Here is a 24,308-nt window from a genome sequence, read left to right as displayed (position 1 = left end):
TCTCAGCACTTAACTGGGTCCATGGGCTTAATTTAGGACCGGTGGAGTTCGAGCTGGATTCGAAGAGAGTGGTTGATAGTTTCCACTCCTCGCATCGAGACATTACAGAGTTTGGTGTTTATTATGGACCAATATAAAATATTGTTTTCAAATTATTTTAGAAACTCTAGTGTAGAGTTTGTGCGGAGAGAAACAAATGAGGTTGCCCATAATCTAGTTAAGGCGACCACTTTATCAGCCAATTTCCACATCCTGGTTGATATACCAGATTGTATTGCACACATTTTAATTAATGAAATGCTATAAACACCTTTCCGTAAAAAAAAAAGTTACCGGTGTATTAAAAAATTAAAGGTTCCTAAAACTAAGGTATTGTTAGCCAAAGTATTTTTATATAATAATTTGGGTAAATAGGGTTTTACCCCCTGCAAAATAGGCCAGTTTTGCGTTACCCCCCCTGCAATTTTTTTTTTTGTGATTAACCCCCTGTAAAATGAAGATTCCATCATTTACCCCCCTCAGTCGATAACATGGATGCTGACTGGACAAAAATGATGACGTGGCATGTACAAGTGGAATTAATTTATTTTATATTTATTTTATTATTGTCAATTCATTAATGAATGTATAATTATTATTTTTTAATTAAAAAAAACTGAAAAAAAAAAGAAAAAAACTATAGTAATTGGGGTTGAAGGTTCATCTTCTTCAATATTGCTATAATTTCATCATTCTCTCTAAAAAAATCAACAACAATAAAAGTTATCCCCTCTCTAGGAAAAGAAAATCAATCAACACACCAATATACTCAACACCTAAATCTTCATCACTTACTTATTCATCATCTTCAAACCCAAATCTTCATCACTCAAACCCAAATCATCTAAAAAAGTTCCGGAAAATATTCCTTGTTAACACAAAAAAGTTCATCAAACTGTAGATCTGGAAAATATTCATTAAACTTAAATTAATAACTCAAACCTTTATCCAAGAATTGAAGAGTTTTGGAAAGTTTAAATTTTTTGTTACTTTGTCTTAGTTTTGTATCATATTGTTATGATTATAGAAGATAAATAATTTAGGGTTGTTAAGATGTGAAATTTGAGAGAAATTTGGGTAAGAAGATTTTGTTGATTGTGTGGGATTTGATTTGTGATTACACCGAGAAGAAGAACAAGAATGTTTATAAATAAATTCTATTAACAATTTTTTTTAATTTCTTTTTCCTTTTGAAAAATTAATAATTATATTAAGTTATTTATCTACGTGACACAAAAACTTTAATAAAAAATGAATGAAAAACCACACATGCATCCCACGTCATCAATTTTGTCCAGTCAACATCCATGTTGTCGACTGAGGGGGGTAAATGATGGAATCTTCATTTTACAGGGGGGTAATCACAAAAAAATATTTTGCAGGGGGGGTAACGCAAAACTGGCCAATTTTGCAGGGGGTAAAACCTTACGGCGAAGTTCTGAATAAATTAGAAGTTGCGTTAAAAAATCAAATATCTCAGTTATGGAATAAATTTACGGTGAAATTGTGAATAAATTAGAAGACATGGTAAAAAAAATCAAATGTGTCCCCATGAGCTTAGCTCAATTGGTTGGGACATCAGCATTTTATATGCAGGAGCCAGGGTTCGAACCCTGGACACTCCACTTATCCATCTTTAAAGGTGGAATTTCAAGCCACTAGGCTACCTGACCAAAAAAAAAAAAAAAAATCAAATGTATGTTATAAATTATTGCTAAAGTAAAATTTGGTATACACATTAGAATTCTGGAATAAATTTACGGCGAAGTTGTGAATAAATTAGTAGATGCGGTAAAAAAAATCAAATATCAATTATAAATTATTGCTAAAGTAAAATTTGGTATACATATTAAAGTTACCAAACAAATTAAAGGCGACCATTATTAGATTGCACATATTTAGTATTCTTATTTTAGGGCGAATGAATATTTCATATAGACATTATCGTAATCATATCATAACCACATTATAATCCACATTAGATGCTTCATGTATATGACCACATCGTAATCACGTCATTAGCGCATTATAAGCTGCATCATATTTAGTATGCTTGATATACACATTGAAGATAGTATGTTTGAATGAATTAGAAGGTGTCTGAAAAAGCAAATATGGCATCCAAAATATTTGTACAGTATAGCTCCTATTTATATATAGCATGCCTATTTTCTAAATGTTTTATAGGTTGTTTAGGAAGTCTCTTATGACACGTTTTTGGAAGGGAAGAGTTGAAGACTAAATGTTGATGGAACAAATATTGTTTCGGCTGTATATAGTTAGCAGGCAAGTTTTGGGTTAGAATTAATGGATGAAAGTAAATGCAATGTAGCTATTAGAGCATAATACATATCTAAAAAAAAAATTAGGCCTTTTTAGCAAGCTTCTTACAAACGAATTTTTGAGGCATTTTTAGCAAGTATAAATGCATTTCTGGCATTGGCTATACGATTTTCTTTGTTAAACAGATACATGACAATTACTTAATTAACGGATGTTTAGTAGCATCAAATAAATTGGAACATGTGTAAAAAATCAAGGATGTTATACAAAACACTCGTATAAATTGGACTAGTCTCACACCCGTGCGATGCACGGGTGTTATGCGGTATTTTATATTATAATAATGTTGAATTTACTTCTTTCAATCATATGCGCAATAACATCTAAAATAATTAAAATAAAGACATATTATTTAGATTAAAGTATCAATCAATATATGAGATTTAAATTAAAACGAAAGCTAATAAACATTACCAACTATTTTTTCTTCTTCATTTTGAATTCAAAATATCTTGGAATGACATAAAATCAAAATGGTTCAATGGAATGTGTGGAGCATCGATCTTGGTAAATGTAGTAGTGTGCGATGCACGGACATTATGCATTGTTTTATAATGAAGCGTCAAAAAATTATTTGTATAAATAGTAAATTAATAATTGAAACAATAGATGTTATCAAAATAATATTAGCAATAAAACTTAATTAAAAATATTAACAATATGAATTATATTTGTAATTGCATTTCAAACAATTTATTTGTAGTGTTTCGTAAATATCATGCAAAATCCCACTACAGAAATATCACAAATTAGACAATAAGAATGCTAAGAAAAAAAATAAATATTGAATATTAAAAGGGAAAGAAATGAAGAAATAAGGATGAGAATGGGGGTTGGGTAGAAGGGTTATACAATGACTATGATAAAGTGTTAATTAAAATAGAATAAAGAGCATCAAAATCTATACATACTTGCAAAATCAACAATATTGTTCCACTCGCTAAATACAAAGAAAAAGAAAGATACAATAAAATCATAAAATTTCAGAAACATATCATTCTTCTACAACACTAATAACCCTTCCAAATAGAAATTTCACATGCCCATATATGAATGAGGAGGGATATAAGACATATATATTATAAAATAATTAATTCACAAAACCGTTTTTATTATAGTGGGAATGTCAATCAAAAGGCTTGACACTAAAAAGACATTAAAAAAGGTGATTGTTTCACTTATTATCTAACTCTTGATTTATCCACAAATGATAAATATACAAATAAAAGTAACATGCAAGCGTTGTTGGAGACAATTTGAAAATAAACAGACGATGAGTATGATGGTGGTGGTGGTCATCTCGTGAGAAGCTATAGAGAGAATTAGTATTGTTTGTTGAAAGATGAAGAAAACATAAAAGACAAATAGTTTGATAGATAACAAACAGTTTGATAGATGCATATATATTTGATGAAGTTTTTTTAGTAGGATGACACTTGTTGCATAACCATACAAATACACTCGTCACAAAATCATAACATAACTCCATCTCTTTGTCACTTATATGTTGGATGAATTGGTTAAGTGTAGCATGTAGATATTGGCCAACCATGACGTCTGACATCATAAGTGACATAAGCCATTAGGTTTTACGACCATTAACTTTCAGTATACTATAGAGATATAGAGATAACATACAACACATTACTTAAAATCAAATTAAAATAGGACTTAATTACCCTTTTTGTCCCTTATATTTATTTTAGGTTTTAAGTTGGTCCCTTATGTTTTAAAAGTTTCAAGTTGGTCTCTTATCTTTTCTTCCATTGCATTAGTTAGTCCCTCTCGTCAAATTTTAGGTTTCAAATTGGTCTCTTATGTTTATTTTAGGTTTCAAGTTGGTCCCTTATATGTTTTAATTTTGTTTTTTTTTTAATTAAAAGAAAATGGCATGGAACATCACTGGGTTAAAAAGGCCATGTGTCTATCCACAGGGACTAACTAGTGCAACGAAAGAAAAGATAAATGACCAACTTGAAATTTTTAAAACATAAGAGACCAACTTAAAACCTAAAATAAACATAAGAGACCAAAAGTATAATTAAGTATTAAAATAACTATTTTATTCAAATTTTTTTTATAAAGCGAAGATCATCTAGTCATCAGGGGACTAAGCAGACTTCGCCCCCATCCTTCGCCCCCACTCACTTTTTTTTTAGAAGCAACACCACACACGGTGATGTAAACGTTGCCAACATAAATCAACTAATAAGCGACACTGGTGAACCGAGCCACAACGCTGGAGAAGCGTTGACCGACCTCTGCTAGAATCAAACGCTCTGGTTCAACTAGTGGAGTCGATTTGGTTCAACCACCGTTGGAGAAAGCAGCCCAGTAGAGAACTCTGCCGGAAACAAAAACAGTGAACCCCCTCTGTCGGAAACTGCGATGCTCTCCCCGGTAACACCATCAACCGCCAACATCAACCACGAAAAACGAAGTCTGGTTGACGGAAGACACGGGAAGCGGTGGTGCTAAGTGCCAATTCCGCTCGTCGCACCACCACCAGTAGGTCTACATCAGAACGACAGAGAGGAAACGAAGAATAGAGGAGAGAGAAGTGGTTTCTGTGAGGCGGCTAGGTTTTTGTCATATTATTCAATTGTTACCATTTGATTAGAGGCCAAGTCTAACATGCACAAGTGACTTATGTGGTGCATGATGCACAAGTCTCGAATAACATTATAACGAATACGAATTTTACAAAATTGACCATTGGATTGAAAAATTATATCATATAGATCATCTATAGAAATATTTAGAAAAATTGAAAATCATTTCATATGTTATTGAGACCCATCAAAATTAACGGTATTTAATAAAAACTCATAAACCGTTAATTTTGATGGGTCTCAATAACATATCAAATTATTTTCGATTTTTCTAAAAATTTCTATGGATGATCTATATGATATAATCTTTCAATCCAACGGTCGATTTTGTAAAATTCGTATTCATTATAATGTTATTCGAAACTTGTGCACCATGCACCATATGAGTTGCTTGTGCATGTTAGAAAAAGCCTTGATTAGATGTTTTTAACAAAATGAGGAGTTTATAATAACTAAATGGGTCGGTATGGATTTTTGGTTCTTAGGCCCAAGTTTAACAAATTTGCCGACCCATCAGCAAACTGAAACAATAATAGGAATCTTCAAGGGATCTTACTGCATCACACCGACCAAATATTGTTTGTAGAGTATTTAAAATGAAATTGGACAAAATAATGTCTGATATCAAAAAACAATAAATATTTGGGAAAGTCATTGCACGCAAGTATCTAAATTATAAGGTAGAAAAAATCATTATTCTACCATTCTTAAAAAAAAAAATCATGATTCTACCGATTCATGATATTTTTTTCTTAATGCATAAACAAAACTTAATATGCAAGATAGTCAAAGTACAAACTATATAACTTGCAACTTAAATAAATTTTTCACTCATTTTTATTGAAATTCTGCCTTGTGATACAAGTTAAAAGTACACATTATATTCTAAAATTCTCTTACGTGAATTAAAATTACTTATGTGTCACTGTGTTTATAAATACAATATTCGTCAAGAAATTTCAGCGACGTCCTCTGTTGATTTTAGTCAAACCACTACAAAAAAAAGCGCATTTTTGCGGCGGTTTTGTACCTATTTAGTGGGGGTTTCCAACCTCCGCAATATGTTTTCTGGGATTTTTTCAAACTGCCGCGTAATAGGTTGCCATAGCATAGTTGCGGCGGTTATTTACTTACTTGCGGCAGTTCGCGAAAACCCCCACAGTTTAGTTTCTTTAATTTCTGGGAATTCTTAACCTCCAGAAAATCTTTGTTGGTTGAATTTAAAATATTTATTTTCTAGGAGATTTTAACCTCCGTAAAACCAATACTGGATTTTGTTTTTATATTTAATTTTTTATACTTTCATGAACATTTATTTTTAGTTTTTAATATATATATTGTAAGCATATAATAAGTTATTTCACTCATATTCCAAATAAATATATAATATATAACCATAATGACATAAACTTGGTTCAAAACAACATAAATATATAAATATTGTCTAATATCAAATGTAACTTAACAATTCATAATATCATAAAATTCATCCTCACAAAATATAGATTTAATATAACTCTTGACCACCCTTTCAAATCAAAAACAAATGTTAAAATAACCCAACAAAATGTTGTTTGATAAAACTATAATATGTAATAATTCTAATTATAATCTTGCATCAGATATTGCTTCCACCACTTGATCCTCTTGCATTAAACGGTGAATCAGGCTCACTTGCAACGTCAGGCTGAAAATAAAAATAACAATTTAATTAGTTAAAATATTTGACAAAGCTTCACTAGTGCAGAAAGGGGATTCCACTACCGGCCAAATAGGGATTCCACTACTGGCCGCGGCCGGTAGTAAACACACTCGTCGTTGTAAGTCAATACTTTCCACGACGGGTCTTTTTATACCCGTCGTGGTATGTCAGGTTTCTACTGTATTATTAATTAAATTTATGAGGATTCCACGACGGTTTTTACAAATACCGGTAGTGGTATGTATGAGATTCCACTACGGGTATTTTCAATATCCGTAGTGGTATGTATGGTTTTCATTTTTTTTTTTAGAGTCTGGGATTCCACTACCGGTATTTGTAAATACCGGTAGTGGTATGTATAGTTTTCATTTTTTTTTTTTTTAGAGTCTGGGATTCCACTACCGGTATTTACAAATACCGGTAGTGGTATGTATGGTTTTCATTTTTTTAGAATCTGGGATTCCACTACCGGTATTTGTAAATACCGGTAGTGGTATGTATGCTATTCCATTTTTTTTTTTAGAATTGAGGATTCCACTACGGGTAATTACAAATACCCGTAGTGGTATGTTAGTTTTCACTACTGATTGTTATAAATATCAGTAGTGGTATGTTAGTTTTTTTTTTTTTTTTTTTCGTTTTTTTGTAGCTTCCTGTGCCTGCATATTAATATGAAAAATCAAAACTCTAGAACAGTATGCACATCCTAAAATACCAATTCCATCACCTGATAAACAGTCCTAAAATACCAATTCCTAAAATACCAATCCTAAAATACCAATTCCTAAAATACCAATTGTAAAATACCAATCCTTCATAAAATACCAATTCCATCACAAAAATACCAATTCTAATACCAAAGTTCAAATAATTAACTATTCTATAACTCACCAGATAAATCTTAACCCTCCAATAACTCCAAAAAATATGTTGACCAACGTAATCGCAATTCATACATCTCCTCAGCTGTTAACTCTTTTGGGTCATTAAATACCTACAATAAGTAAATAATAATATAAAACTATTCTTGACTCGGTTATAAAAAATTATTGATGTATAAAAAATAAAAATTATTACCTCCATCCAAGAATCAGTTATCTTAGCAGTGACAATGTCCAACATATTTTTCATTACATAGTATCCACAGTCATTTGAATTATATTGTTTCCTCGCCTACAAATTATATATAGTAACATTTGATCAAAAAATACCACACTTACTTATCAAAAAAGTAAATATATATAAAGTTAGAATACCACACTTACTTGTGGATAAAGCCATACGGTATTGTTCTTTCTATTGCCATTCGCCATTTGATCAACCGTAAAAACACTAATTCATAAGAAAAAAAAGCCGCATAAAATCATATAAAATTTGTAATAATTTATGTTTATAGTATATAACCAAAACCCCTAAAGTATAAACTTAATTACCTTGAAACAATTTTCTCCATTATTGGATTAAGTTTCCAATGTAGTGAACAAATAACAACCACGGTATTTATCTTTGGACAAAGTATTATCAACTGCCAATGTCCTCTGTACGCGTGCGTGGAAGAACAGTATTATATTGTTAATAACTATGAGTTATAAAAAATAAATAAGTATTAAAAAAATACACAAATTCATACAAACTTACACATGGTTAAATGGTAATAATTGACACTCTTTCTTTTCATTTTGTAACTTATGCTGGATGTATTTCTTGCATTTACTTTGAGATATTCTCTGATCACTTTTTTTCCCAGCATCACCAACAATGTTCAGAAAATAAGAAAGTACACTTACGAGCACCAAACACTTAGAGTACTCATGTCGAGCCAAATAGAACCCACCAACAACTCTCTTATACACTTGCAAGACATGAGAAAATTAGTACACATTGAACAATGAATTAATTCTACATCCAAATGATCATCACCCCTTTTCAGAACCATGATTAACAATTTCTGAACATCGTCCATGTTATCTTGAGCCTCTGCTACCGGTGCAGGAGAACGACTTCCTTTTGCATAGAAAAAGTGGAGGAAATTCAGGAGGAGGACGTTCTAGTTCAGCATTACTTTCCGCAAACTGTAGAAATTCCATCACTCCATGTCTGTACTCAGTACTTAATCGATTAGCTCTCATCCAACTACGGTCCATACCTACGTTTCGAAATTTATGCATTCTAAGTTAAAGGAATGACTAGGTTGTTACTATTGCGAAACATTCTCTCGCCCTATTTTAATAAAAATTCATAGCCTATAACAGAATGACTAGATTATGCATTCTATTTTAATAAAAATTCATAGCCTATAGCTTCTATGTTTTGAAATAGAATCGGTACCTGTCGATGAGACCGTGATTGAACCTTCTAACTTCAAACAAAGATGACAACACCAAAAAAGAGCAACACCAGCCCCTGCACAGCACAAGCAACACGCAGGAGCAGCAATCACCGCCTAACGCAGGAGCAGCAATCACCGCCTAACACAGCAACCCCTGCACAGCACAAGCATTGATAATTTTATAAATATGTTTATACAACTTAGTTAATATCAAAACAAGTTGTATGTTTATACAATTGGCCATAAATATTGACCCCTGCCCATGGCCAAGTTGTATGTTTTCTTGAAGCCGGAGCTGAAGGGTATTTGCAAGAAAAAAGATCCCATCTTATAAGGCTATGTGGTGAAGCTGAAGGGTATTTGGAGAGACACTACTCAGCTATCTTAGGCTCATACCAAAACCCTCTTGACCATCTCCATATTTTCCCTTACTATTCTAACTACATCAAACTTGGTCACCTTGAGTAAGTATATTATATGGCAGAGATATTAAGCACTATTCTAACTCCATATTTTCACTCCTTAGCCAACCTTGAATATATTAAGCACTATAACTTGAGTGACTTCTATATACCTTGAATATATTAAGCACAAGGTTAACATGAGTGACTTCTATATACTTGCTTATACCTAACACCCTCATGTGCAGCAACATAACGAATTTTGAATCACACTTTGACATTAAAACATGGCTTGGTTATTTGAATTTTCTTGCCTATTTGGAGTTTAGCTTCAACAATAAAATCTGATATAATAGCAGCAAAATAGCAGCAAAACATGGCTTGGTTTAAAACATTACATATCATCTATGAAGTAAAAAATAATCAAAATAGCAGCAAAATAAATATCATAAACAGAAATGACCATATATCTTTTTACTTTTCATTAAATCTCATGCTAAAGTGACCTACACAGACCTACACAGACTTCCAAATCTCATGCAAATTTGTATTTTTATATTGACATTCTCATCATCAAGCCATCAAGCAGAAGAAGAATGAAAACCCACACAAAAAAACACAGACCCACACAGAAATGAACATCACAGACCCACGAAAACGACGTGAATGAAAACGAATGAAAACCCAAGCGAATGAAAACGAATGAACAAGAATGAAAATGAATGAAAACGAAAACGAATGAAATTTGGAGGAAGTTTGATTTATTCATACCTTTACCGAATAAAAACGAAGAAATTTGGAGGCGATTCAAGCATTCTAGGGTTTGGAGAATGAAACCGAATGAAATTGGAGAGATTGGAGAATGGAGAATGGAGAATGGAGAATGGAGAGATTGGAGAATGATTGGGAAATTGGAGTGTTTGATTTGAAGAACTTGGGACGATTTGGAAGAACTTGGGACGATTGAGAATGGAGAGTTTGCAGTGGGAGGGAGATTGAACGCGTATGAAAATTGGGAATGAAAATGACAATATGAAAAATATAATAACACTATTAGGATTCCACTACCGGTGAATCCTAGATCGGTAGTGAAAAGTGGGAATATGAAAAAAATAATAACACTATTAGGATTCCACTACCGGTAAATCCTAGATCGGTAGTGGAAGATAATTAAAACAAATTTGTACGTAATTACGACATTGCCACCGTGTCTACTTTCCACTACGGATTTAGCAAAGCCGGTAGTGAAATCCCTTGTCTCTGAACTTTCCACTACCGTTTTAAAAATATCAGTAGTGGAATCCTTTGGTCAAATGTATTTCACTACTGGTATTCACATACCGGTAGTGGTATCTCCAAACCAAAAGTCATTTTTCTACTAGTGCTTCCACAAACAAACACAGTTACAACAAACCAAAATGAAATTCAATGTTGCATCTGCCATTTTTTCTAGGATTATAAACAACAGGCCAACACACCAAAAGAACACTACAAAAAGCTCCCTAGCCACTTACATGCAAAAAGAAGATAACTAGGCACATTTGCATGTTACACACCAGAATAATATATACAACTAGACACACTTACATGCAGATGAACTCATGAACCCAAAGCTATTCAACTAACTTAAATATAGTCACATATATATAACTAGACACACTTACATGAACCCAAAGCTACAACTAATTTAAATATAGTCACATTATCCATAACATAGTGAGGCTTGTCTATGGCAACCCAAAGCTACAACTAATTTAAATATAGTCACATATATATACCTAATATAGTCACATATATATAACTAGACACACTTACATGAACCCAAAGCTATAACTAGACATTCTTCAGCTCACTGGATTCAGTGACCCTGTTTATGCTGAAGCAATAACCCAATTTAGACCTGTCTTAATGTCTTAATGTGAATGGTGTTTGCTTAAAATATGTTTATTTGTTGATTTTGATATCTTGTATGTTCTGTTTTAAAACAATGACACTAAAATAGAAGATTCTTTGTAGGTTAAACTCACATGATAAGTGTTAAAGTCTTTGTTAGAGAGAATTGATAACATCATTTCTTAGACAAATTGTTGATAGCAATATAATTGATGTTGTTAACGATGTTTCAAATTTTAGATTCATAATTCATAGATGTAAGAAATTCATTTTGATCTCTCATTTCAAGTTTTCAACTCTCATGTAGAGTTTACAATAATAATGTTCATTACTTAGCCAAACCGACCAACGTCATATACAAATCTTCAACCATCTATTGATACTTCAACATATATAAGTTTGTTTATAGAGATTAGTCCAGTTGATAAGTAGACGACTCATCATTTAAAGATGTGAGGTCAACTCCCACTATGAGTATACGAGAATAGATCCTCTCAATTTTTTTCTCTCAATTTTCACATCACAACCATCAATCAATTTTTTTTCATTTATTTTAAATATAAATATTGTTCTACATTTATAATCTAAGGCAACATTATTTCCTCAATTTTTTTTTCAACTTGAGAGAATCATCTCTCTCATGAGTATACAAACTTTGTGTCCTAATTCTAATGACATCAACAACCCAATTCACTTAAATTGTTTTGCATAAAAAAGACACATTAAGGGTCCATTTGTCTTATATATTTTTTAAGAAAAGATCTATTTATTTCTTAAAAAAATTTATTTTATCATTTTAATAGTGTTTGTTATAGATTTTTAGAAAATCATTTTTAAAAAAAAAAATTAGTTTAACCTCAAAATGAAAAGCTTATCCTAATAGGTAATCATTTTCTAGAATCTATTTTTATAAAAACTTTGGAACCTGACTGTAGGAGCTTCACATTTAATTTAATTTCTTTTATGATAGTAAACAAACAAAAAATAGTTTTAGATTTTTTTTTTAAAAATCTCTTAAAAAGAATCATTAAATATTTTCAAAACAAAATCATCATTTTTTTTAAATCTTAAACAAACACACCATTACCTTTCGTAAAAAAAAATCTATATTTAAAACGTTAATATCATTTCTTGATTGTTTTTTATTTTTTATTTTTAATTTAATAAGTGATTTACACATAATTTTAGGTTTCATTTGAGTTTTTCCATTATGATTTCTTCGTCTGGTGTTGTTTTATTCCCGTCTTAGTGCGAAGTTGTTTGTTATCTCGTCTTCAATGATTTTAGAGTCGTCAACATTGCAGATCCGGATGCATGACTATTCCGGACACTTGGATTTTATTATATCAATTGTAGGCGCTTTGTCATATTTGTAGACATTTGAGCCGTTTAATGCTAATAACTCGAATGCTGTGGGTTTGTTCGCAAGTTCATCCTTTTTAGATTTTAGCGAATTTGAATATGTAATGGTTTTGATTGATGTACTCTGCATATTTGAATGAATGAATATCGTTGTTTTTTCGTAAAAAAAAATCATTTTCACTGAAGGATCTCACAATTATTTGCATAAGTTTTATATAGTATTTACCACTTAGAAAAAATTGTATAACTAAAGAGTTTAATTTTTGTGTACCTATAATTATTTTACACACACTGAACTACAACATCATTTAATAAATATAACACATCATTTATTTATAAACAAAACATACGATGGCAAGTCTGTCTTTATGTTTTTAGCTGCAGTTTGGTGGTTATAACGCGTCAGGAATCTCTTGTGCTTAGCAAATGGGTTAGTGTCTCCGATTTCTCTTAGGATGTGGACGGAAAATTATGCGCATTTGTTGTTTAAATGCTTCTTTAAGCAAGCTACAGTTCCAGAAACTAAGTGGGTAACGTGGAAATCCTGGCATCTCAGGTTTTGGGGGCTTAATTCGAAACAATGATGGCGTGTGGATTCATGGTTTTGCTAGAAACATAGGTTTCTCTAACATACTTCACGCAGAGCTTTTGGCTATCTACTATGGCTTAGTCATGGCATGGGAGTTTGGGATCACAGAATTGTGGTGTTACTCAGACTCCAAGGTGGCAATCAAGTTGATATCAGAACCTGTTAATGCTTGACATTACTATGCAGCTATTCTTTATAACATATATAAAAGAGTATCTTGCTAGAGATTGGAGGATCCATATAGTTCACACTTTTCAAGAGGACAATGCATGCGCTGACTACCTTGCAAAATTTGGAGCTGCCAATCCTGAGATATTTTCTCCTATATTTGATCCCCAGATGAAATGAATCTTCCCCTGCTATCTAATGCTTGTGGGACTTTCTTTTTTAGATAGTTTGTTTTTCGTTTTCTTTTTTTTTTTTTTTTTACAATAACGTCAAATATATTATTAGACGTATGTATGTCATTATATTATTAAACACACCTATAAACTAATTTTACACTATTTATTTCATAAATAAATTAATTAATGGTCAATCTTAATAAGTACAAGCAAATAATGGGTGAAGCATACACATAAGAGTGAGGCGGTGAGTCTACGTCACTTCACTAAAACTCATCTTCACCTTCTTCTTTTCTTTTCCCATCTCCTCTTTATTATCAACACACTCCATTCTCATATTTCTTCCTATATACACCCCCCCCCCCCCCCTCGCTCTCTCTTTGACCTTTCTTCTTTCTTCACTTTCACTTGACTCATTTCATTTCCATCATCATTCATTATCTTCAATTTCTCCTTTGAACTAATTTTGCAACCATTAATGGCGAAGATGAATCCACTATTCATCATCGCCTTCATAATTTCTTCTCTCTTTTCCACCGTCAGATCTGATTCATCAGATCATCGTTACAAAGAAGGAGATCTTGTTCCTCTTTTCGCTAACAAAGTTGGTCCTTTTCATAATCCGAGGTAGTTACAGTTTGTTACTCTTCCGATCCGTTGTTCACGCGCATTGCACGTGCTGGATCTGTTTTCAATTTTCTTAATTATTTCTAGATTCATTGAATTCATAATTTTCATCATTGTTATATTTTTTGTTTGATAATTAATTAGTAATGTACTATTTGATTTGTTGTTAATGTGTTGATGTATTGATTTTGTTTTTTTTAATTTTCTTCAGTGAGACGTATCGTTATTTTGATCTACCATTCTGTGTACCAGGTTGGTTTTTTCTTCAATTCTCTTATTAGTAATGTTATGTTAATTTGAGGTTTTAATTTTGAATCGTGGTTATTCAAGGTTTTAATTTTAAGTTATAGTTATGTTACTATTGTTTTATTGCGGAAAATTGCGGTTAAATACGGTTGATCTGGTGCAATTGCGGTTAAATACAGTTGAGATTGTAGTTGTGGAGACATAAAGGTTTGATTTTGCTGCCAAAACATCGAAAACCTTGATTTGTCGAGCTAAATCGAGGTCAATGATGGTTTCTTAAATCCTTGATGTGATGCTCGAAATTGCTTTCAATGACAGGTTTTTTTTAAATCTCAATATTAATGTAAGGATAAGCAAAATTAAAGGATAGTATTAGGTGCAAATGTTTTAAAATATTGAACATTGATGTTATGGCTATAATCGAGGTAAAAGGTAGTTTTTAAACCTTGATGGTGATGCTCAAAATTGAGGTCAATGGCAGTTTTTTAAAACATGTGATGACCAAAATCGAGGTCAATGAAGGTTTTTTAAAACTTCGATATTAATGATAAGAAATCAAAGGTTGATAATATTCGATGCAAATGATTTAAAATATCGGACCCGGATTCCCTTTGGTTAGAAAAATGCTGCATTTACAGTCACATGACTTTAGAATCGGAGAGCTTGTATTCCAACTTTGCAAAATAGATTAGAATCACGAAGTTAAAACATGGACCATTTGATTAAGATTGGATGGTCCAGATATGCAACATGATTGCGCGACTGCAGCCAGTATACTTGCCAAAATACCACAACTGATTTTCTTATCAATAGTTAAGAAATGACTCGATTTTTATCTCTCTAACTTTGGAAGAGCAAAATTTCGATTGTGTTCGTATTTTGAGACATTTTGTTAGGGGGATTTGAATTTGTGCGGGTTTGATTTGTAGATCATTTGAAAGAGAAGAAGGAAGCACTAGGTGAAGTGTTGAATGGGGATCGTTTGGTTAGTGCTCCTTATCAGCTTGAGTTCCAACGGGACAAGGACTCTCTGTCTGTTTGCAAGAAGACCCTTACGAAGGAAGATGTGGGCAAGTTTCGGTCTGCTGTGCGTAAGGACTACTACTTTCAGATGTATTATGATGATTTGCCTATTTGGGGTTTCATAGGGAAGGTTGATAAGGAAGGGAAGGATCCTAGTGATTATAGATACTATCTTTACAAACACATCCATTTTGATATATTTTATAACAAGGATCGTGTTATTGAGATCAATGTGAGAACGGATCAGAATGCCCTTGTGGATGTTACAGAAGATAATGAAGTTGAAGCGGAGTTTTTCTATACTGTGAAATGGAAGGAGACTAACACTCCCTTTGAGAAGAGGATGGACAAGTACTCTCAGTCGTCATCACTGCCCCATCATTTAGAAATCCACTGGTTCTCAATTATCAATTCCTGCGTCACAGTCCTCCTATTGACTGGTTTCCTTGCAACTATTTTGATGCGGGTCCTTAAGAACGACTTTGTCAAGTAAGAAGCTTTTGTGCTATCTGTGTTTTTCACATTTCATTGAATCATTGAATGTGATAAAGCTAGGCAATTTTCTAAATGTTTATTCTTTTGCTGAGCTATAAATATTGTCCCTGTTTGGCTTCTAAATAGGTATGCACATGATGAGGAGACTGCAGAGGATCAGGAAGAGACTGGTTGGAAATACATCCACGGTGATGTTTTTAGGTTCCCCAAGTTCAAGTCTGTTTTTGCAGCTGCCCTTGGATCCGGTACCCAACTGTTTACTCTGTGAGTTTCTCTAGCCCATCGAAATTTCTCAATTATGGAGCTCATTTCAGGAAGACTAAGTTGTGATATTTTTAGCATTAATTAATCTCAATAAAATGTATTTATTTGCTATGCAGTACCGTGTTCATATTCATATTAGCACTTGTTGGTGTATTTTATCCGTACAACCGAGGTGCTCTATTCACTGCACTAGTTGTCATATATGCACTCACTTCAGGAATTGCTGGCTATACTGCTACCTCATTCTATTGTCAACTGGAAGGATCAAACTGGGTATTTATTTGCGAATCTTCTCTGCAATTAACATGAATCTGTTTTCAGTCATTAATGGTTTCATTGTTGTGCTTTTCATGACAGGTTCGGAATCTGATATTGACCGGATGTCTTTTCTGCGGACCTCTATTTCTTACATTTTGCTTTTTGAACACTGTTGCAATTGTCTACAATGCTACTGCTGCTCTCCCATTCGGAACAATTGTCGTTATTGTTCTCATATGGACACTTGTTACGTCTCCTCTACTTGTATTGGGAGGAATTGCTGGGAAGAACAGCAAGGCTGAATTCCAAGCTCCCGTGCGCACAACTAAATATCCAAGAGAGATTCCACCTTTGCCATGGTACCGGGGAACAATTCCTCAAATGGCAATGGCAGGATTTTTGCCTTTCAGTGCTATATACATCGAACTTTATTATATATTTGCCAGTGTTTGGGGTCACAGAATATACACAATCTACAGTATTCTGTTTATTGTCTTCATCATTCTCTTGATTGTTACTGCTTTCATTACTGTGGCATTGACATACTTCCAGCTTGCTGCTGAAGATCATGAATGGTGGTGGAGGTATGAAATCACTATGTATCATTAATTTTTTTCTTGCACCAGTTCATATGGTTTATGTTTATAGTCCTCATGGCTAGGATTAGCATTTAACAGTGAACTGATTTTTCTATTAGGAATCTCTTTGATGATATACCTAGTGTAGTTGATCAATGTTCGATTAAGTAGTAAATATGAAATATGAAGATACTTGTTTTTTACCTCTTTCATATAACACTTTCCCACTTAAAATGAGTTGCGATGATAAATCAAAATTCATGAACTTGAAAATGACAATATTGTGTACATTTTCATGAACTTGTGAAAACATTTTCTATTTTTCATTTTTTTTAAATGTGTACATTTTAACTTGCTAATTAGAAGATGCGAGACTCGTGGTGAGAATCATTTGATGGAGAGGAGATGAAATGCTAGCTAGGAGTGATGCTTTTTTGAAATAATGAAAACAATTTTTTGACATTTTCATAAAATACATACAGTTGTTCACTTCAAGAGTCTATTATCTCCATGTTAGCAATTAAAATTAAATAAAATTTTAGAAAATAAAAATAGAAAATGTTTTCACAAAGTAAATGAAGTCTAATGTTTTGACAAGTTATTTCAAACTTTCGGACTTCATAACTGTGTTGGCCGATTCTTCATTAATAGTTTTTAGTGTGTATGACTGTGACTCATGAACAAGAAGGATAAATCATCTTGCTTTCATGGTTCCATTCCCATTTAGGTTTTCTATATCTGGAACTTGGTGCCACCATTCCTTAAGAAAAAATGGTTCTCTATAGTGCAAGCATTCCTGCTTTTATGCATTTCTTTATTCATTATTATCATATTCTTTTGACCTTTTGATTTTTGTGATGTGCATTTTCAAAATGAATCACATGAGACTTTGAGTTAAAGTAAAATTTTATGATCTGCACACTTAATCACTGTTTTCTTATTTCCTTACAGATCATTCCTTTGCGGTGGTTCAACTGGATTATTTATCTATGCCTATTGTCTGTATTACTACTATGCACGCTCCGATATGTCTGGATTCATGCAGACCTCATTTTTCTTTGGATACATGGCCTGCATATGCTATGGTTTCTTCTTGATGCTTGGAACTGTTGGATTCCGTGCTGCATTGTTCTTTGTCCGTCACATATACCGATCCATCAAGTGCGAGTAGACATTTTCCTCTCAAGTCCTCTAGAGTTATTGTCTTCATTTCATAGGCATTCTGTAGAAAATTATAGTAATTTTGCAGTTCTGTGTACTATAAGGGAAGCTGGGTTGGGTGGGTTTGTAGCTTCCGGAGCAACTTGTTAGATCACAAAGGGTACTTTTTGGAGATAACGTCTGTACTACCATATCTTTAACGAAACTCTCAAATATTTTATTTTTTTGGTCTATTTGAATGTAACTCTTGTCAGTTTTCAAGTTTATGTTAAAAGTTCCACAGAAATTACAGTGGTGAGATTAGATGAATAATAGTTAGCTACGGTCAGTGGCGGAGCCAGAATTATTATAGAGCTTGCAAAATTTCACATGTGACATAATATATAAATAGTCAAACAAAAATTTTAGTTTTGTCATAAACTAACCCCTAAAAATGCCAACAATTTTGGTCAGTATCTGGGCAACCCTCCAGCCTTGCTGGGCCTTAGAACCGCCCCAGGCTACTGTGATCATTTTGACAGAAACTATATGTTACAGTTCTATAAAACCATGTAGTCACCGTGATGGCCAAATTCACTGCCATGGTCAAATTCACTGCCAATCCAAATGTGCACAAAATGGTGTTGGTTGGATATCTATGTTGAGATGTTGAAGTGCTTCAGAAATTCAACATTCAAGTATCATGCAACTTTACTAGCACAAAATCATGAAGATGAAGAAATATTTAATTTCTATATACAAATTTGTGCTAGGAACAAATCTAAGTAGCTAAGGCAACATAAGGCTTAGATCTTTAGGCCAGGTTTCTTGGTCATATCTGTCACTCAATTGGAATATACAAGACAAGAAACTTACTAGAGATGCGAACCTAAAGACAAATGACCTATCCTTGTCTTCTGTAAAAGGAAATTCCTTAGGCCAATCAACTTAGGGGATCTTATTGTTTGGTGAAATAATTGTGGACCAAGTAGAAAGTGTATATTATTTGGGAAACATTTTTCGATTGAAGGCTTTTTTTTTCAAGACAAGAAGCTTATTTTTGTACCGATGTGCCTAATCTTCCCCTTATAATAAATATATTTAAATTGATTAAAAAATTCAATTTTTTTACGTTTCAATTTTTTTATTATTGTACTCATCAAATTTTTAGTTTTATAGAAGAGGAGTACTACCAACACTCTTAAGAGGATTGATTTTGCTATTAAAAAAGATTAGTGGTGTAACTTATTGTCTATTTATCTTTCATTTATGTGTAGTTATCTTAAATATACAAATATCTAATTGATTTTTGAACACTCTAACAATCATTTTCTAGTTGGTTGAAATCAATGTGTCCATCACTTTGGATATAGGTTATACATAAAATGGTGATTTTTCATCTAATTAGAGTATGAGTGAGGGTTTTATTAGCATTCCAATGTCGAAAAGGGAGGAATTTTGTGATTCTAGCTACTGCTTCATGCGTGGGGTGCATAGGTGTACTTCTAGTCACGCGTGGGGAACGTGAGGCAACAATAGTATATGAACTACATTTTTTTGACAACTTTGAAAGGACAAAAATTGAGCATAAAAATGCCCTTGGAGGTTTCATCTATATACGTAATTGGTTTCATGATTCTAAAGAAACTGGACCTTCTAGTAAGTTTAATTAATAATCCTTATGCTTTATTTGCAATTTGCATTTTCTTTATAGTTGTTTACTTATCATGTATTATGAATTGCAGATATACCAGAAGTAGAGTATTTTGAATTGTTAAGGTTGAAATTTTATTTTGTGATGTAAGGCTGAATATTGGCTCTAAGGCTGCACTTTGTGATTCATCGTCCACAAATACACTTTACTTTTACATGGATGTTTTTGCAGTATTTATCTCTTATGGAATCATGACATCTGCTTATTTGATGGATAATAATTTATGTGATATGATATATAGTTTTATTGTCCATTGTATCTCTTTTTTAAAATAAAAATATGGAAATAGTTGGGCCGATCCAACGGGCCACAAAGCTCATTGCTAATCGGGGCGGGGCTCAATTTTAGTAGCCCATAAAACAAATAGCCCAACCACTTAAGCCCGTTTATATGTGTTGGCCCAACAGGACGAGGTAGGCTAGGTCCAACCGGCTCACTTGAACAACTTTATTCATGGGATTCCACATAAGTAATATTTGAAATTAATCATCATTGTGATTCGAAAAAAGAAAAAATAATCATGAGAGCGGATACTCATACATTGGTAAAAAAAATAATAAGGGTCATGCTAATTAGTGTTTCACATACACTAATTAAAGATAATAAAAATAGAAATAAAAGTAAAGTTTTAAAACATAAAGGATCAAATCGACAAAAAACGAAGATAAAAGACGTAATCATTAATTGAAATTAAGTTAAGAAACTATAAAAAATTATTTTAATTTTTTTAATCTTAGACTGAAGCGCATTCACTCATAGGACGACCATCATGTACCATACTCAAGTGACGATGAACACTGAACCTAACAGTCGAGGAGATGATCTTCGATAACAAAAAAGAGTAGATTATCAATTCAGTTATCGCTCCGTAGACTTTTATGGTTACAATAGTGACGAATCTATATATCCAATTTATTGCTGAACTTGACTTATTATTAGTAGGAATCATTACTAGCATTGAAAAAAATATAAATGATCTGTATACATGAGATTCGTGGGAGTCCACATAAGTTCTATTTGAAGATTATCATCATTGTGATCTTAAAAAAGAAAAAGACAATCAACACTACCAATGCTCTAACATTTACTATGCATGATTTATTGAACTCTTTGCAGAAGACTCACGGCCTCTAGTGCTAGGAAGCCAAAAGTGTCAAACGCAAATAGTATAAAAACATTTTGATTCTCAGGATATATGTTTTCATGTTTGGACATTTTGTTTTGTTTGAAGTAGTTTTGAGGCCTTCTGGTTTTGAGGTTAAGAAGTCATGGTGTTATGTTAACCAGTATTGCTCAATGCTCTGAGTTATTCTGCAGTTAATAATTGAGTTATTATTTTGTTAGCATTCTGCTTTGGGTATGCATAGTAGTTGGAGCATAGGAAATACTTACTCATTGAAGTATGAGTAGTTGAGCTATAATAGTTTGTGCCAGTTAAGTTTTGAGTATTTCCATGTTCTGACATCTGCAACATTACACTAGTGTGTGTAAAGAGCTCATGTTCAACAATCAATGACAACTGTTTTATGATTTTCAATTGGATTCTGAATAGTTTTCTGACTCTTTTTGTACCTGTTGAAGGAAGCAGGGTAATTAAGTGTTATGGTTGGAACTTCCTCAATTTTATTATATTTGTGAAAATGTAATGATCAAGTATGAATCATCATTTTATAATTGAAAGCGTGTTCAGAGACAGTGTGTGAATGTATTCATACTAGTACTCCATTTTCAAATAATTATACTTTGCACACCATTTTCAAATAAATATTATCTATTTTAATTTTTATCTGTTCTATAATAAATGATCCATTTATTAAAATATTTTTTTTTCAAAACAAACGACTATTTCAATCAATACAAATTTTAATTAATTTTTATATTTCCGTCATCTAATTAAGACTATTTTCATCACTCTCATATCAATATCTTCTACTATTTTGCATATATATGAATTTCTTGACCGGTCTATATGAGATGAGATTGACACTTTGACCAACAGATGTTCTGGTATTTGGATTGATAGAAGGAAATACGTTTGTGTGGACTTGACTTAAGTTTTCCCAATCATAGGATTAGGTACCAGAGATTTTATCGTGGGACAGACAACTCTCAAAGCCGCTTTAAGCAAGGTGGCTAAACATGAGAAAACGTTTTCTGACAATCAACATATTTCTATACAATTTGCATTTGACATTTTTGGTTTCATATAGCACTAAAAGTTGTAGATCTTCTGAAAAGAGTTCAAAAGATCATGTATAACTGTTGGAGTTTTATGTTGGCCTCATTTTGCTAAAACAAATGTCCAAGCTAGATGTGGAACTGCATGCTTCACGCATCCAGTACATGCAAGATGTTGCATAGAATGCTTCAACATTGGATATCACATCCAGTGGGCCGGGCCTGTTACGTTGTTATCTCACGCCTTTTTATATTTATGGAATCCACGTGATTTTTACTTGTGCGCCAAGTAGCGCCGTTCCTTATGGTTCAGAAGACGGTCATGACCTAGTTTTGTTTCTAATCAAATCATCCATTTAAGGAAACAAAACATTTATTCGAAGAATATTCCTTGAAGGAACTTTTGGTCCTGTTGAGTTTTCGAAGCCCAATTCAAGACCTAGCCCATGCTAGCGCAGGTTATTTAAAGGAAGCTGACACCATTGTACAAACCACTGAAACCGTATTTGAGTTTTACAAAGCGTGTGTTTAGGAGTGTTGTGTCCTTGTGTTCCTATTCTTGTGTTATCTTGATGCAAGATTAAGAACTGTGTGTTATTGTGTTGTAATATCTCTGGAGCTTCTAAGCAAGGAGATAGTGTTTGTGAACCATTCCTAAGCTTTGAAGTATGGAATTGGTGAGTGTTTTATGGAGTGTGTCTTCACCTGTTAAAAGTAAAAGTGTACGATCACAGTGGCTGTGGTCAAGAGGAGGTGAGCGGAGGTTCTCATACCTAGGTGTGTCTTAGGTATAATATATCACGGGTGGTGATTAGGTGAGAAGTCATAAACAAGTCGTTTATTGAGGGCTTTGAACTAATACTATCATAGTGGATTCACTCCTGGATTGGTATCCCCAGTGTAGGCTTATGCTGAACTGGGTTAACAAATAACTGTGTTATTTAGTTTCCTGTCTGTTACGTTTCTCTTGTTGTTCATTTAGTATTGCGCTTGTGGATGTTGGATCACCGGATCAAGCATTGAAACTGTATTACAGTGTTGAAGCATCAGGTTCAACATCGAAATACTAGTGTGCCAGAATTTCAATAACAATGTGGTATCCCTATTTAGTTTTTTTTTTTAAGAATTAGTTTTGTCATACAAAAAGATCTAGTGGTGCAACTTGTTGTCTTCAATATTTATTTGTGAAGTATCTCTATTTTATTTATATATTTTGTGTGAAGTATTCAAATGAATCGTTTAATATGGAAAGGTGGGGACATGAACCTCTATTAGGTGGCGTTTGGTTTTAATTTTTTTTATTGGTGTTCTGCTTATATACGACGCCTTTGTTTTGTAGTTTCGTTTTTCCCGACCTCTGTTCATCTTATACAGACCGATTATTATTAATAATACATTTACCGTTAAAAAAAAATGGAACGGGGGAATACTCTTCAAATTTGTGATAATAATAAAATTTTTATATTTGTGTAAAAAGAATAATTTATATTTTCTTTTTGTTCATTTATAAATTGTTAATTTATACTAATATGAAATAACAAAGTGCAACAGTTAAAGTTTGGCCATGAGGTACACTTTGGCCATGAGGTACACTTTTGCAGACAAGATGCTAGCCGCTCATCTCTATATGAAGTAAATTTGGTTCTGTCTCTCAAGGGGCATATTTAATGGAGTACTTCCTTAGTGGTATGCAGATGGTGATTGCTGTTCCATATTCCATGATCATTTACCGCTGGATGCTCATGGTTAGATTGTGGCGCATTTCCTCCAAATATCAACTCTACTAACATCGCTCTTATCCCAAAAGGTGAGTTCCAAAAGTCAATGAAGGACTGGAGACCTATCTCGTTGTGCAATGTCCTTTATAAAATTGTTGCAAATGTCCTTTCAAATAGATTGAAGCCGATTCTTGAGAAATGCATATCGGATAATCAATCTGCTTTCGTCCCCGGACGATCAATCCTCGACAACGCAATGGCTGCCATTGAGATCATTCACTACATGAAGTCCAAAACTAGAGGCAAAAAAGGTGCAGCGGCGCTTAAACTGGATATTAGCAAGGCTTACGATCGCATCAACTGGGACTTCTTGAAAGACATGATGGCAAAGATGGGTTTCTCTCAAAAATGGATTGGATGGATTATGTTATGTGTTGAAACGGTAGACTACTC

General features: G+C 33.0%; 1 protein-coding gene across 1 annotated transcript; it reads left to right on the top strand.

Annotated features, from left to right (window-relative positions):
- The first annotated feature begins 13,759 nt into the window (after window positions 1-13,759).
- On the top strand, window positions 13,760-18,552 carry LOC123906019 (transmembrane 9 superfamily member 3-like). The gene is made up of 7 exons (XM_045955846.1): window positions 13,760-14,241; window positions 14,453-14,493; window positions 15,417-15,999; window positions 16,132-16,269; window positions 16,386-16,542; window positions 16,627-17,111; window positions 18,057-18,552. The coding sequence occupies exons 1-7, from the start codon at window positions 14,093-14,095 to the stop codon at window positions 18,274-18,276; spliced, it is 1,773 nt and encodes a 590-aa protein (XP_045811802.1). The 5' UTR covers window positions 13,760-14,092; the 3' UTR covers window positions 18,277-18,552.
- The last annotated feature ends 5,756 nt before the right edge of the window (window positions 18,553-24,308 follow it).

The sequence above is a fragment of the Trifolium pratense genome, linkage group LG2 (genome assembly GCF_020283565.1).
Source record: "Trifolium pratense cultivar HEN17-A07 linkage group LG2, ARS_RC_1.1, whole genome shotgun sequence".
Classification (NCBI taxonomy): Eukaryota; Viridiplantae; Streptophyta; class Magnoliopsida; order Fabales; family Fabaceae; genus Trifolium; species Trifolium pratense.
The sequence above is the reverse complement of the archived record's forward strand: the minus strand, read 5'-3'. Positions and strand labels throughout refer to the sequence as shown.

Coding starts and splice junctions, on each gene's coding strand:
- LOC123906019 (XM_045955846.1), top strand. CDS start 14,093: ATGGCGAAGATGAATCCACTATTCATCATCGCCTTCATAATTTCTTCT. Junction 14,242..14,452: donor GGTCCTTTTCATAATCCGAG/GTAGTTACAGTT, acceptor AATTTTCTTCAG/TGAGACGTATCGTTATTTTG. Junction 14,494..15,416: donor TCTACCATTCTGTGTACCAG/GTTGGTTTTTTC, acceptor TTTGATTTGTAG/ATCATTTGAAAGAGAAGAAG.